The sequence below is a fragment of the Sphaeramia orbicularis genome, chromosome 13 (assembly GCF_902148855.1).
Source record: "Sphaeramia orbicularis chromosome 13, fSphaOr1.1, whole genome shotgun sequence".
Classification (NCBI taxonomy): domain Eukaryota; kingdom Metazoa; phylum Chordata; class Actinopteri; order Kurtiformes; family Apogonidae; genus Sphaeramia; species Sphaeramia orbicularis.
Window position 1 is genome coordinate 37,470,550 of NC_043969.1, and position 14,396 is coordinate 37,484,945.

The 14,396-nt window shown below is 37.0% G+C and overlaps 1 protein-coding gene across 1 annotated transcript in view; it reads left to right on the forward strand.

The window, feature by feature from the left end:
* The window catches only part of LOC115431551 (LHFPL tetraspan subfamily member 6 protein), a 59,790-nt gene extending 54,676 nt beyond the window's left edge, over positions 1-5,114 (forward strand). Inside the window, exon 4 of the mRNA XM_030151977.1 lies at positions 4,330-5,114. Coding sequence (XP_030007837.1) covers positions 4,330-4,448 — 119 coding nt within the window. The 3' untranslated portion in view covers positions 4,449-5,114. The remainder of the gene's footprint in view (positions 1-4,329) is intronic.
* Positions 5,115-14,396: the final 9,282 nt, after the last annotated feature.

A 14,396-nucleotide genomic window follows, 5' to 3' on the forward strand; every position in this document is an offset into this window, starting at 1 on the left:
ACCCTTCTTTATTAAAAAATACAATATGATTTTTTTCAAATTCAAGACACAGGTATATGTTTTACTGGTGCACAAAATGAACCGTGCATTAACATCACTGTGCTCAAAGAACAAAACCAATACAGTGCATGAACTCACAACAAATTACGTACCTTTTCACAAAGACATGACCTTTTTTAATACTACCACACTGAAATGGTTTTAATTTTTAACCTTAAGTATTCCAATAATGAACTTATTTTATTTATGCTATTTATCATTTTTAACATTTTAACACACACCCATCACCTAATTTCCATCAGGCTACAATAATAATGAATATTTACAGCAAATCAGTGAGACTTCTGCTGTTGTGTATATGTATGTGTAGGCCGTCAGGTCAACCAGGTTTTCGTTTCGTCTCGCTCCGAACTTTCCGAACCACGCAATTTTGACATAAAAAAAGATAATTGCATGTAGTGTATCAAAAAAAGAGTTCTCGTTACTCCTTCAGTATTTTTATGATCGTTGTTTTATTATGGCACTAGCTCGGCTTTAGCGTAATACGATTTCTCCGTCCGCGATGGTGCGTCGGTTGTCACATGATTGTAACTGACCAGTGCGGTGACCGAAAAATGTAAACAAACGCTACACATGGCTGCCTCCATGGTTAACAGGAAGTAGCAAAAGTCATAACAACGATGTGGACAATACTCAAATAATTCATCGTCAGACAAGTGGAAGAAATTATAAACACTTCTGGATGTGTTGTAGTGCTATAAGCAACAACAATACACCGCGTATATTGGATGTCAATCAGAGAAAGAGTCTCCGAAGCCGTTTGTTTACATACACGGACCTAGCCCGACACACACACCCGACTAATGAGTTGAGTGTGTGTCTTGACCTCCGCCGAACCTCTGAGACTGACTCACCGAACCCCTAGGGTTCGATCGAACCCAGGTTAAGAACCACTGCTCCAGAGGCATTAGGTGAAACCGAATGATTCCACCATTTTGTTTACACAGACATTGTTCTGGAATAAAGGCAAAATATTCCCGTAACAGAAGTGCTGTGTAAAAGGGACTTAAGTTTGTGTTGATGTCTATTTGTGATGTGAGCAGTTGCTGACATTAGCCAAGTCCAATTTCTTGACTATCAACTGTCTCGATCACCTACAACATTGGCAACACTGTACAGAACTAGCTACAACTTCAACACAAACGTCACATAAGCACACGACTGTCTATTGAACCTTTAAATGTATTAAAAGTTGAGGATAAAAAGAAAAAGACGTAGAAAAAAATTCTGGCACTTTTTTTTTAACTGATAAATGATGTGAAAGTTCCAAAATTGTCCTTTAAGTAGATCCACAAGAAATAAATCTGTGAGGTCTTTAAAGTCAGTCTGGTATGTTCTCAAATTTCATATCAGTCTGGTAGATATGAGACATTTCACACCCTTGGCAAAAGGCTCATGCATTGCCAGTGAATGTCACGGCAATATACCTGTTTCACTTAATATGTCCAACTGGGGTGCTAGACGAAAGGTCAGCAGTGTCCGCCAAAGACATTACATTCACCCAAAAATATACGCACAGCCAGATGACTGGAAATCCAGCTCTTCTTTTTTGTGTCTTCTTGCTCTAGACACTAGACATAAAATATTTATACTGCATTTTGTCAGCGTGGTCAGTAATTGTCAGGATTGTTACTGTGGACAGATGGATGGATAATCTGACTGGTCATGAATTTCACGCTATGAAACACAACACTCTATTTGTTATTTCATTACAAACCAAAGCCAAGGGATACCAGTGTGTATTGACTTATCATCAGTGATGTGAGTTGCATTAATGCATCCGGATTACCCCCAACATTATTGTCAGAATGTAAATGTGATTGCCCTGGCAGTATTAACACAGACATGTCAACTTACGCCATTAAAAATAACCGATGAAAATGGTTTTAAAATTTTGATAACTTTTTAGAAAGGACAGACTCCTTGTACATGCAAATGATTGTTAACACTGAGTATCCTTGTGCTGTTCTGTGCTGCAGGGATAATAAATTTGCTTGTTGATGACACCTGCACCATAGTTATTTCAGTTTCACCTCATACTTGTTAGCGCTGTAACAAGACTGTGATATTTTCCCATGAGAGTACAGGGTTTTCACACAAATAATGCGCTCACCACAACAAAGAAGCTGAGACTCTGCTTCTCAGACCGATTCATTAGTCATGGAGAAAGCAAGCAGTACGTTAGCGAATGACAGATGAGATTCATTGTAGCTAAATGACACATTAATTGCATGTTCAGTATTCAAAAGTTTGGAAATGTATTATATTGCGGAATGAATGTGTGAACAATCCAAGTCGTGGCTTCGAGCAGACAAATATTCCTTCATTATGCAACAGTAAATGAGTCTTAGGGAAATAAATATTTTCAATTTTGCTTGTTGAATGAGGTTTTCACAGTCAGAAGACAGCTGATATGATTACTTAATGAGGCTGGTTCGTAACTAGACAACTGTAATCAATGACTCATTCTCTTAAAAAAAATATTGATGGCTTGTTCCAAGTTTAGAAATGGATATAGGTCATACCCTAGTTTAATAATGTGCATAATTTCCTTTTAGGATTAGGGAGGATTTGTCTGAAGGGGACACTTTATGTTTTAATTTGTGTCAGTTTCAGTATCTTTTGCCTCTGGTTTGCTTCCCAAGTGTCAGTCTGGTGAGAGCACGTTTGCCACATAATAGACAGCCTGTTTACTAATGACGTAAAAACTGATTATTTGTTTGAGCTGTGCTGTTTTTCGCACAAGGGAGAGTAATGCCAGGACTTCTTAAAATCTCAAGCAGTTCACAACATTTTGTGTTCTGAACATGTTACTGTTGGGGTTAAACTAAGTTTAGTGGTGTAGTGTATTATTCCTAACATAGGCTATTAGTATTTTCAGTGGTTCACATTTCAGTGCTGCTATTCCTTAACAGGATTGACATTCTGACTGTTTAATGCTACATGAAATGAAACTAAACACACATGAAATGACTAAATGCAGCAAACTCCTTTTAAGTCCAATATTTAAAGTTATTAGGCCTAATTAGTTTAGGTCTTTGTTTGAGTTTTATTAAAGGAATTCAGTCTCATTTCAATTCCATCATCTTATTAACTAATGTTACTTGTCACTGCTTCATTAAAATGAAATGACATAGTCTGGGCATATATATATATATATATATATATATATATATATATATATATATGTATATATATATATATATATATATATATATATATATATATATATATATATATATATATATATATATATATATATAATAAAATACAGTATGTGAATAAAATATAAAACAGAAAAAAAGTAGCATGAAGCAATTGCTGAAAAGGTAAAATTTTAGTTTCTACTGCAGTTCATTTCATTTAAAGGTTCAGTTGATCCTTGTATACATTGTCTCCAAGTACTGGATTCTGGTCAAGTTCTTGTAAAAAAAACTTGCTCCTGATTTCCCCAAAACCTCTCCCCTGATCCTTTTTAGCAGCAACAATGTAAAATACTACAGTTAGCATAAGATGCTTTTCCAATCAGCTTACATCCACTTAACTTGACATGGTATTTTTTGTGTATCCCTTGCAGGTGCCATCAGATACTATCTCTATAAGTAGCATCTACATTGAGGTTCCAAACCAGTTAATGCAATACGAAACTTGACACGAAATTATGGAAATCACAAGATCACCAAGTCTAGCTAGCAGGGAATCTCTGAAAACATATTAACATATATACTGTATATATATATATTCAAATAGGCTCAGCCACAGATTCGAGAATAAATCACTATATTCTCACTAGAAAAGATCTTTGCCTCGCTCAGAAATACTGTAACGCTGAAGACAATACCACAATATGTTCTCGTAGCATTGCTGTGATCATCATCCATGCTGTGGGAGTACTACAAATACAGTGGAAATGCAAAACTGAGCCAAGTTGGGAAAAGATGAAACAAGTTGAGCGGATATTGCCAGTGGAAAAGTGGCCTAAGAAATGACAAACCTTTGCATAATCACATGCAAATCTCACCTATTGAACCTGTAGATGTTTGGGATTTGAAGTTACATGAGATTTAAGGGCACTTTTCCTTGGAAGCCTTTACAAATACAGATGAAGTAAGCAAGTCGATTTCAACTTTTCTCTAAGCCCTCAAATTCTGGTTGCACCAAGAATCGAATGAGTAGCTGGATGGCCAAAGGCTTATCTGCCCATATTTCACTGAAATCCATCTACGGGTTCTTAGAGATATCCTGACAATTCTGTGCTTTCCTCTGCAGGTTCGTGCCAGATTGGCTGGGCGTATTACTGCACAGGAGCTGGGGCGGCGGTCGCTATGCTGCTATGCACCTGGCTGTCCTGTTTCGCGGGCAAAAAGCAGAAGCAGTACCCGTACTGAAGCAAACGACACAAACAGGGACGAGCAGAGACCTCAGCCGGTTACGACAAAAGGGAGACTCTGTGGACTCACACCAGTACAGCACACCAGGCACCAAAGACACCACGTCATTATGGTGCTCTGCACATCATGGGACACTACTCATCTGACAACTGCAGGGACTGTTTCATAATGCAGCACACACATGGCTTTCCAAACCTATTCTCCTAAAAGCTGTTCTTAAATGAAAAATATATGGACCAATCCTATTTGTAAAGTTGTTACATAGCTATTTCTTTTACGAAACAAAAAATATTCTTTGTTGTCTTCCTCTTCTTCTGTCATTGATGTTTATGTGATAGTGCGCTCTGTGACGAAGAGAAAAGTAATATTGCTTCATTGTTATGTGAAGTGTTTTCTGTCTCCTCTTCATGTTTCATTCTTGCCTTAAACACAAACTGAAAATGCAATAATCCCTATAATGTAAAGCAATCCAACACTGGCTGCCTGCTTCCTGACCTTCTCAGATTCCAAAAAAATATACGCATAGATTATTTAACACATTCATAAGATATTAAGTTGTGTATGATAATGTATTTTATCATATTAGCACATGTTTTGTATTCACTCTTCAAGTAATTCTTTGTCATTGTTTGGTTTTGTAAATAAATGTTTATTGAAACTGCGTGGTTCACGGTGCTATTTCTGTCTGAGAGTATGCCCTGAAGCAAACTGGGCAGTCTAGCCATCACATTCCTAAAAAGCTTTTCCCATGACCTCTTGATCTTCGTAGTGTTCAGTACATGTGGGAGTCCTTTTTCAATCAATAAAGAGGATAAGGAGGGGCAGCGCTGTGAATTTAACTTTTCCCTTTTATTGATGAGATAAATCCTGTGACCTCTAGTCAGATTATTTGCCCTTTGATCAGGTTACTCAGCTTCAAAGCCTGGTGTTCTAGACAAAGCCTGAAATGCAATCATACCCCAGGACATTGAGAAGCTGTGCATCCATCAGCTTAATGTCAGTGGGTGTCTTATAGGTCGTCAACCTGCTCTCGTATGAGAAAATATTGGCAACCTTTTCACAGCAATTACAGTGTATATATGTCATCGGAGGCACGCGGCTCTTCACTTACTATTTTTAGTAAATTGTTCCTTTCCGCTTTTCCTCCTTTGATTAACAAACTACACTTCAGAGATTCATCCAAGCCCAAGCGTACAAAGTCAGCTCATTTACAATGCAGCTGTTCCCGATGTATTTGGCCCTCATTAGCATGCACATCTCCTCACAATGCATCCTCCCCCAGATAATGCAACCCCCTCCCTTCCTTTCCATCCTTACTTGTGAAATCTCACTCCCAGTACTTGCCCTGTTTAATATGTTACGATGGCCTCTCTGCATTCTGCTCTCTGATCTGCCGCGCTGATTGGTATCGCCAGCGATTGTTAAAGAGTGTCAACCAGATTCCTCATCAGCGGCTGACGCATTGGGGTCAGCGCCCATACCTCAGACTGACAGGGTCTACTATATAATCTGAGGTCTCAAAGGCGGCTCATTGTTAAAAAACATGTTCGATATAAGTGCAGCCTCTCTCATCAGCTGCCGAGTAAAAGTGATATTTCAGCTCGGAGAACGTTGTCAGAGCTACTGTTTTTATGAGACTACCTGCCTCAGCATTATGAAGTTTTATGTTGAAGGATGATGCATCACAGTTTACCCACTCTTTTGGAGATTTTAGAAACAAACTACATCTTCAGACACCACCAGTGGGGACAGACTGATTATTGGTTGTGAGCAGTTCAAAACTCATTTTAGTATGATCACCTTTGGCTCTGATGTGGCCGCTGCTGTCTGCCAAGTAATGCCTTGCCCACAGCACTATGTGATTGGTTTCATGTCCTGAGTAAGATTAGTTATTATTTATTATATTATCATAGTATTTATAATCCCTCCAGTGCTGTGTGAAAGATGAAAATAACTCTTATTGAAAGATTAGTCAATTGTATCTTCTTCATTTCACTGATAGTTGGTTTAAGGGCATCTTAACTTTATGTGTTGGGAGTTACACCAAGTTCTAAGTCTATGAGTCATTGGTCTCCTTTATTACCAATAACCAGTACTACACCTGATCATGTAAATGAATTTCTTATCACTATATATGTATCTGTTTAGACCAGGGGTCTCAAACATGCGGCCCGCCAAAGGTTCCAATCCGACCCGTGGGATGAATTTACAAAGTGCAAAAATTCCACAGTCAAGGCTGTCGATCTCATTTTAGTTCAGGTTCCACATACAGACCAATATGATCTCAAGTAAAATAACAGCATAATAACCTACAAAAAATAATGACTCCATATTTTCTTCTCAGTTTGATGTGAAAAACATACTACATTATGCCTATAAATAATGACAACTTCGAATTTTTTGTCTTTGTTTTAGTGCAAAAAATAACATTAAATCATGAAAATATTTACATTTACAAACTATCCTATAACAATAAAATGTGAATAACCTGAACAAATATGAACCTGAAATACCTTAAGAAAATTAAGCACAATTTTCTGCCTGTTACTAAGTGTTTAGTGTCTTTGTAGATCCGATCCATAATGCACATATATAAATTATAAGTCGAGGCATAATATTGTTAAAATTGCACGTATTTTTCTTAAGAAATTTCATTTTTTTCAGGTTATTCACGTCTTTTTTGTTTGGATAATTTATAAAAGTAAGTATTTTCATAATTTAATGGGGGTTTTTTGCACTAAAACAAACACAAAAATTTGGAGTTGTCATTATTTATAGTTTATTATGCTATTATTTAACTGGTTTACTGGCCCACTTGAGATCAAATCGAGCTGAGTTTGGCCCCTGAAAGAAAATGAGTTTGAGACCCTTGGTTTAGACCCTTAATCCATAAAGACCTAAACAGCCACTGGCAACCAGAATCATCTGCTGATCTAAAATGTTTAATACCTGTTGATCCACTAATCCTATCAATACATGTAAATAATTGGTTTAAAATGCAGTTTGTCATCTTTTCATGGTTCCGTCGTGAACGTGGAAACACCGTCATCTTCTACAACATTGATTCACCAGTAAAACCAATGGAGCTTGATCAATGACAGTGGATGGAGACACTTGTTCTATATTCAGTTAATGATAGATTTGCAGGTAAAGTCACTTTTTCTTTGTTTTCTCTTTAATCGGAGCTTTTACAAACATGTACATGATCAGGAAATAAAATACAGGAAAATACACAATTTTCATTGAAAAAAGCAAAATACAGTCAATGATATTATAATAAATGGTCATAAATCACTTAAGACAGAGTAAATCTAGACAAAAAAAATTATCTGAGCTGCCACAAAAGTAGCACTGAGTCTTTACGGATTAAAAACTGGAGATGAGTGGGACAAATAAAGAGGTGCATTTTGGGTGGAGTAATCATTCTTACATTTCAGACGTCCATGAGTTAACAGCTCCTCCAAACTGAGATTTTACCTTGTAACTTTAAACATGGTTTCACTGCATTAATATCTTCATTTATCGCCCAGAAAATCAAAGATTAGAGAAAAGCTGAAAAGAGATACATGGATAAGACATTTCTACATTCTTTCCTACTCAATTAATTATCTTACAAGCCTCAGACTGATTTTTTTTCTTGACACAGGACTTTGTCTTGTGATAGAGTGCACTTTCCATCACCAGTACAAATATAATTTTTTTAGTCATGAATGTAATAGTCACAAACTAGAAGGCGCACTATGGTAACTGATAGAGGCAGCTCTGCATTTCTTTCTCCGTGTTTCTTTTTTCGCGATTTGACTTTGGGTCAGTTAACATTAGGTGAACACACATTACCTGGGGGACTTAGTGTGAATATTACTTCTTCAACAATTATCTTTGAATTAAATGAAATGAGAAGAAATGAAGAAACAAACAGTGGTAAGAAAATGCTACATAACCTACAGGCAACACAGTCTTACAGAGCACAATGAGCAAAAAACACCCAAACTGTGCAGTGTGTTTTTTTAATAATTGGAATGGGATTATTTAAGGATGGAAACAACAAAGCACCTTCATCGAGTCAAACCTTGGCAGGCAGTAAGACACTTCCGCATCAGTTAATTCTTTCTAATTAATTTTTTTTCCCCCCAACAGCACACAAGGGAGATAATTTCTGCCCTTAAGAGATACTCTGCTTCAAAAAAAGGTTTGATGGCACTATAACACCAATCTCCATAATGATACTGCATAAGTGATACTGCTGCAGCATAACAAGCTATGAAGCAGCCATGAGATGGTGATCTGTCACTGTTGTCACTCATAGATGTCATTGCAGATACAGTTATTTATTTGTGTAGTAGGCATGGATCTGAAGTCAGGTAGTGTGATAATTAATAACAATAAAATCAAGTATCAGACTTCAAACTGGCAGCAAACAGGTGAGCGATATCACCTGGAACACAAGCAATCAGCCTGCTGAGAAAGTGCGAGATCTTTTGTGTGTAAACGAGCTGAATCTCATTGATTTAAAAATCAAATCTCACCCATGTTGTCTTCTTCATTTCCTGCTATTCCCCACGGTTCTTAAATGAACTGCCAATTAGAAGCATACAGTATTTTATAGATCTCACAACTGCCACGTTTACATGGAAATAAAGGAAAATGGAAATGATGATGATATACGCCAGGCACACTACATCAGTAAAGAGGATCAGAGGCTGTTACTCAAAGCCCACAAATAGGAACAGACGGATTACAACTCAAGGTTCAGTGGTTCACCTGCGGGGAAACAAAGAGGCTGCGGTTAACAGGCTTTCTAAATGAGCGGTTTGTCGGAACTCAGAGGGGTTAATCCTTATGACAGTACGCCAACATAACAAAGCAAAAAAAAAAAAAAAAAAAAAATACAACTCCAGAATTGTATTATTAATAGTGTCACTACTTTATTATTTAATTTTACATCTACATATTGGTGCTTTGATTTGATTTGATTTGATTCGATCTCTGCACAGTTTGAAAAAAAGTGGAGCCACAATGTGTTAGAGGTCATTGATTAAGAGGTGTAATTACTGCAGCCATTACATGTGCATTAGACACCAACGCTGAAAGGAGAACAACAGGCAAACAGCATTTACATCAGACAAATCTGACGTTGTAGAAAAATGTATGTGTAGGGAGACATATCCTACCCCTGATTATTTATGTATTTATGTATGTATGGATGGATGGATGGATGCATGTATGTATGAATGTACAGTCGCAGAAAAAAATTATTAGACCACCCTTGTTTTCTTCAATTTTTTGTTCATTTTAATGCCTGGTACAACTAAAGGTACATTTGTTTGGACAAATATAATGATGACAACAAAAATAGCTCATAATAGTTTAATTTCAGAGCTGATATCTATCCATTTTCCATGTTTATTTTTTTTGATAATAACCAAAATCACTTCAGTTTTTACATCAATAGCTATACCATTGTACTGCCAAAAACAGTGCTTTTAGGCATTCCATGTTTTCTTTTCTGTTTTAGTCACATGATACACACAGGAGTTAGTACTTGATTGCATAACCGTTGTTTTTGTTGATTTTTGATGGTCTAATCATTTTTTTCGCGACTGTATGCATGTACGAAGGCCACAAATTGCCTTCATGTCTACAATTCTACTGCTTTTTCTTCCATGTTCATTTTGCTATGTCTTTTATGTCATTTTCATCTTTTTTTTTACTTCATCTGATATGGATGTTCTATCATATCTCCTTGCATTGTTTTTTGTTTTGTTTTGTTGCATCTTTTATATTGTTTTCATCTTCTTTTGTGATTTTCATGTGTTTTTCACATTATAATTGTATTTAATTTTGATAATTTATGACGCAATCAAACCAATTCCATGACCCATTTTGAGCCCCAAGCCTATGATGGGTAAAGGTCCAATTAAACTCATCTAAAATTACTTTTTCCTCAGAGGTTAATCACGAGAAGATATATATCTATATAAGAAATATTGAACATTTATACTAGGGATGCGCCGATACCACTTTTTTCCAGACCAAGTACAAGTACAAGTACTTACATTTGATTACTTGCAGACACCGAGTACCGATATGAGTACTTAATAATACCATTACAGTTCTTAGTTACTTTTGAAAAAGGACGGACAGAACGCTCTGTCCGTATCCGTTTGTGTCTTTAACGTTATTTGCAGTCTGCGTTACTTTTGTCATCGTTATTTATTTAGAAAATTCTCCACACTGCTGACATTACTCCTCCACTGCGTACCTGCAGCACTTAACTGCGAATGTCCCGCTGCCGTAAGTGGTATCGGTGCTGTTGTATCGGAGTATTTTTACGAGTACGAGTACAAATACACATGCTGAGTATTGGACCCAATACCTGATACTGGTATCAGTATCGGTGCATCCCTAATTTATATAGGCATGAAATATGTGTTTCCTTAACATGCTGACAAAAACAAATAAGGTTAGAAATTCTATGACTTGATAGTGGTTGTCTTTGTTCTACGCACACTGGTTTGGAAGGGCTTTGTGGATCAAAAAAGCGGGGTTAAATTCTTGGGTGTTTCTAACAACTTTAGGTGTTGTTATTTCAGGTCAGGTAAGGGATTTAAACATGTGATGTACCATGTGCAAAGTGGGTAACGTTCAGGTTTAAGCCCCTAAATGGCAAATTTGTTCTGTATTCAAAAAGAGCAGAACAGTGCTCCTGTTACTTGTTGAAATTTTAAGCATGCTAGGCCACACCTAAACAGCACTGACAGATATGTTTTCAAAAGCTTTCTAAAGTAAATGGAGTCAATCCTCTCTGAAATGATTACTAAAATAAACCAGAGGGCTTGGCCTATACTGTATGTCTGAAGCACTTGATCATTAACAGATGTCACTTTTTAATGGCACAATAGACATAAATAAACCAAAAGGCTTCATGTTTCCTCGTCTTACCCCTTATCTGCCTAGTTATTTCCTAAGAAGAAAATAATAATACCATGATACTGAAGAGAAGCAGCCACAGTGAAAGCCTTTGGTGTCTTACCACAGATGTCAAACTTCTTTGCACTTTGCATCAATGAAAAACTGTACCGTGCAGGCTGGTGTCACCTTTTGAGACACTTAAAAGAAAGTTCACTTTTCAGGAGCAGCATTTTTTTCCATCCTAGAGTGAGACCCGGCAACAGCAACTTTTAGTTACTTAACACCAGCAAGTACAGCCTTGCAAATTTTCACAGAGCTGAAATCACACCTCTGGGCGCACTCGCAAAGGGAGAAAAACACTGTGAGCCTCTCAAAACATGAATAGATGGCACAGTTTTTATTCATTGTTGAATGGAGTTCTGTTGGCCTATTTAAGGTTAAAAAACTTGAGAGGTTTTCCTTTACTTTGGGAACCTAAAACCCTATAGACAGTGTAGACGCGGCAAACGTAACTGTTTCAAGACCCTATGGAAAGGCCTACTGTCTCCAGAGGTATACGCAGAGAATATGCAAAAAGTATCTCACAAAACTGAGGTACTGTTCACTGCTATCAACCTTCTGCAACACATACAGCAAGTTCCCCAGGAAACAAAGACTTTCGACAGCTTGTGGGAACAAGATTCTCAATCTCCTGCTGTTTTTTAAAAAATCATTTTCCAGACACGTTTGAAGGAGATTTTGTTCAACTTTAAGATTAAAAAATTATCTCTGACTCTCAACAGCAAGGAGCCGTATTGCACCATAAAGTACATCACACTACTACTCTCAGAATTAAGCTCATTGAATCATCACTCACTGGAAAAAACTGTTAATTTTAATGGTTACAGGGGCCTCTATCGCAAAGCAGGATCAAGTTGTTATTGAGAAAACTGCTAGTTTTACTTTTCACGGCAATAAATCGCCATGGCAACTTACTCTGAAAACCTTTTCTGGAGCACATTCAAGATGACAGATTAGAACAAATAAAAGCATCACCTACTGACAAGTGATTCTCATAGAAAATCCTTTGGACCTCGGTGAAGTTATCATTTTACTGACTACAGCTTTGTTCTTGTTGATCTTATCATGTCTGACATTAGCCCATTTGCCAGTTTCTGTTTTTAGTTCTTTTGTTGCTTTCAGCCTTTTTTAGCACATCCACGGTTGAACTGGGAGAATCATGCTCAGATTTTCTCACACACAATTATATTATAGTCAGAATCACTTGTGCCTTAATGATGTGATATTAATAACATTATTAATTAGCATGTTCACACATCAGGCAGTTTATTGCCACTTTTCTTTCCTGCCTTTGGCTGCAGTAGACGAGTTACTTGTAACCTATTTTTAACTTCTTCATATCTATTTTAGATTAGTTGGTTCAATTATAGGGTTCGTAATCTGGTGCCAGTGCTGGCCATTTTACATGAACGTGTTCAAAACTAGAGTCAAAAACAGGGGTTAACACAGTGAACAGTGAACTCTAGTGATAGCAGGTTGTTAGATTTTGTTTAGCCACTTTTCAAAAAGGTCTTGGTTTTATTGAACTTGCTTCACACCGGAGCTTACACAAAATTTTAACAACTTCTAACCTATATCCACTGGGCCCCCTCTATTGCTCTATGGGCCCAAGGGAATGCTGGGCCCCATGAGTTTGTCATGTTTACCCCCCCTTTATGGCGCCCCAGCAGCCATCATTAAATATTTCAGTGTACTTCTGAAAATACTTTGTTTTTCCCTCTAGTAAAATAGCATTTGTCGACATACTAATTTGTAGCTTAGCAAATGAAAGGTTAGAATATAGTTTATAGCTACCCTACAGTTTGCTTAGCTTGCTAGGTCACATCCATAAATCTACTTTGTTCAGGGGTGCTTTCAGTGCATTTTGCTTTGTTATTAGCTGCAAGAGAGATACATTTTGAATTGTCCAAACTGAAAACATGGCTACATTAAATTACCTTTTGCTAGCTAACTAATTCATATTAAGAGCTAAATTACAACTAATAACTGTGTCAGTATCTTTAAAATGATGTTCAACATCAAACCTCATCCCTTTACTTGGTAAGGCTGTTTCCAACAGTAGAAAGTATGTTGGCTAATGTTGATTCTCATTTTGCTTGTATTTAATCACATCTTCTCCATGTTTCTATGAGAGACTACTAATCCGTCCACATGAATGAGTTACTCAGAATTAAGAAAATGGGCAGAGCTATTTTCTATATTGGACAAAAGTCAGATTGAGTGCAATTAGTACCACAAAAGTAATTGGAATCCAAAAATAACTCTTGAAAACTACTGGACTTCTGCTCTGACAATGTCCCCAAACTCTGAGGACTGGTTTTTCTATCAGGACAATGCTCCTGGCCTCAGCTAGGTCAATAAAGGTGTGGATGATGGACCACCAGATGAAGACCCTGTCATGGCCAGCCCAATCTCCAGACCTGAACCCACTTTGAAAACTTCTGGAGGAAGATGGATGGTCACAAGCCATTGAACATTGCTGAGCTTCTTGAATTTTTTTGCTAGGAGCTGCATAAAGTCATCCAACAGCAATGATGGAGAGCCAAGACATGAGAAAGCTGTCACTGAAAATCAGGGTTATTCCACCAAATATTGATGTCTGAACTTTTCCCAAGTTACAATATTAGTATTGTGTTATTTAGAAATGAATAAGAGCTGGTTTTCTTTGCAGCATTTGAGGTCTGAAAACACCTGCATCTGTTTGTTATTTTGACCATGTGGCACGTTCTGCAAATACATACTCTAAATAATAATATTTTATTTGGAATTTGGGGGGAATGTTGTTGGTAGTTTAGAGAATAAAATAAAAATGTTCATTTTACTCAAACACATACCTATAAATGGTAAAATCAGAGAAAGTGATCATTTTGCAGTAGTCTCTTATTTTTTTCCAGAGCTGTATTTTCACGTCAAAACTATTTCTTCATAGGTCATTTTGGAATGTTTTAAAGTATCTTTTCTTTTGAGGTTGAA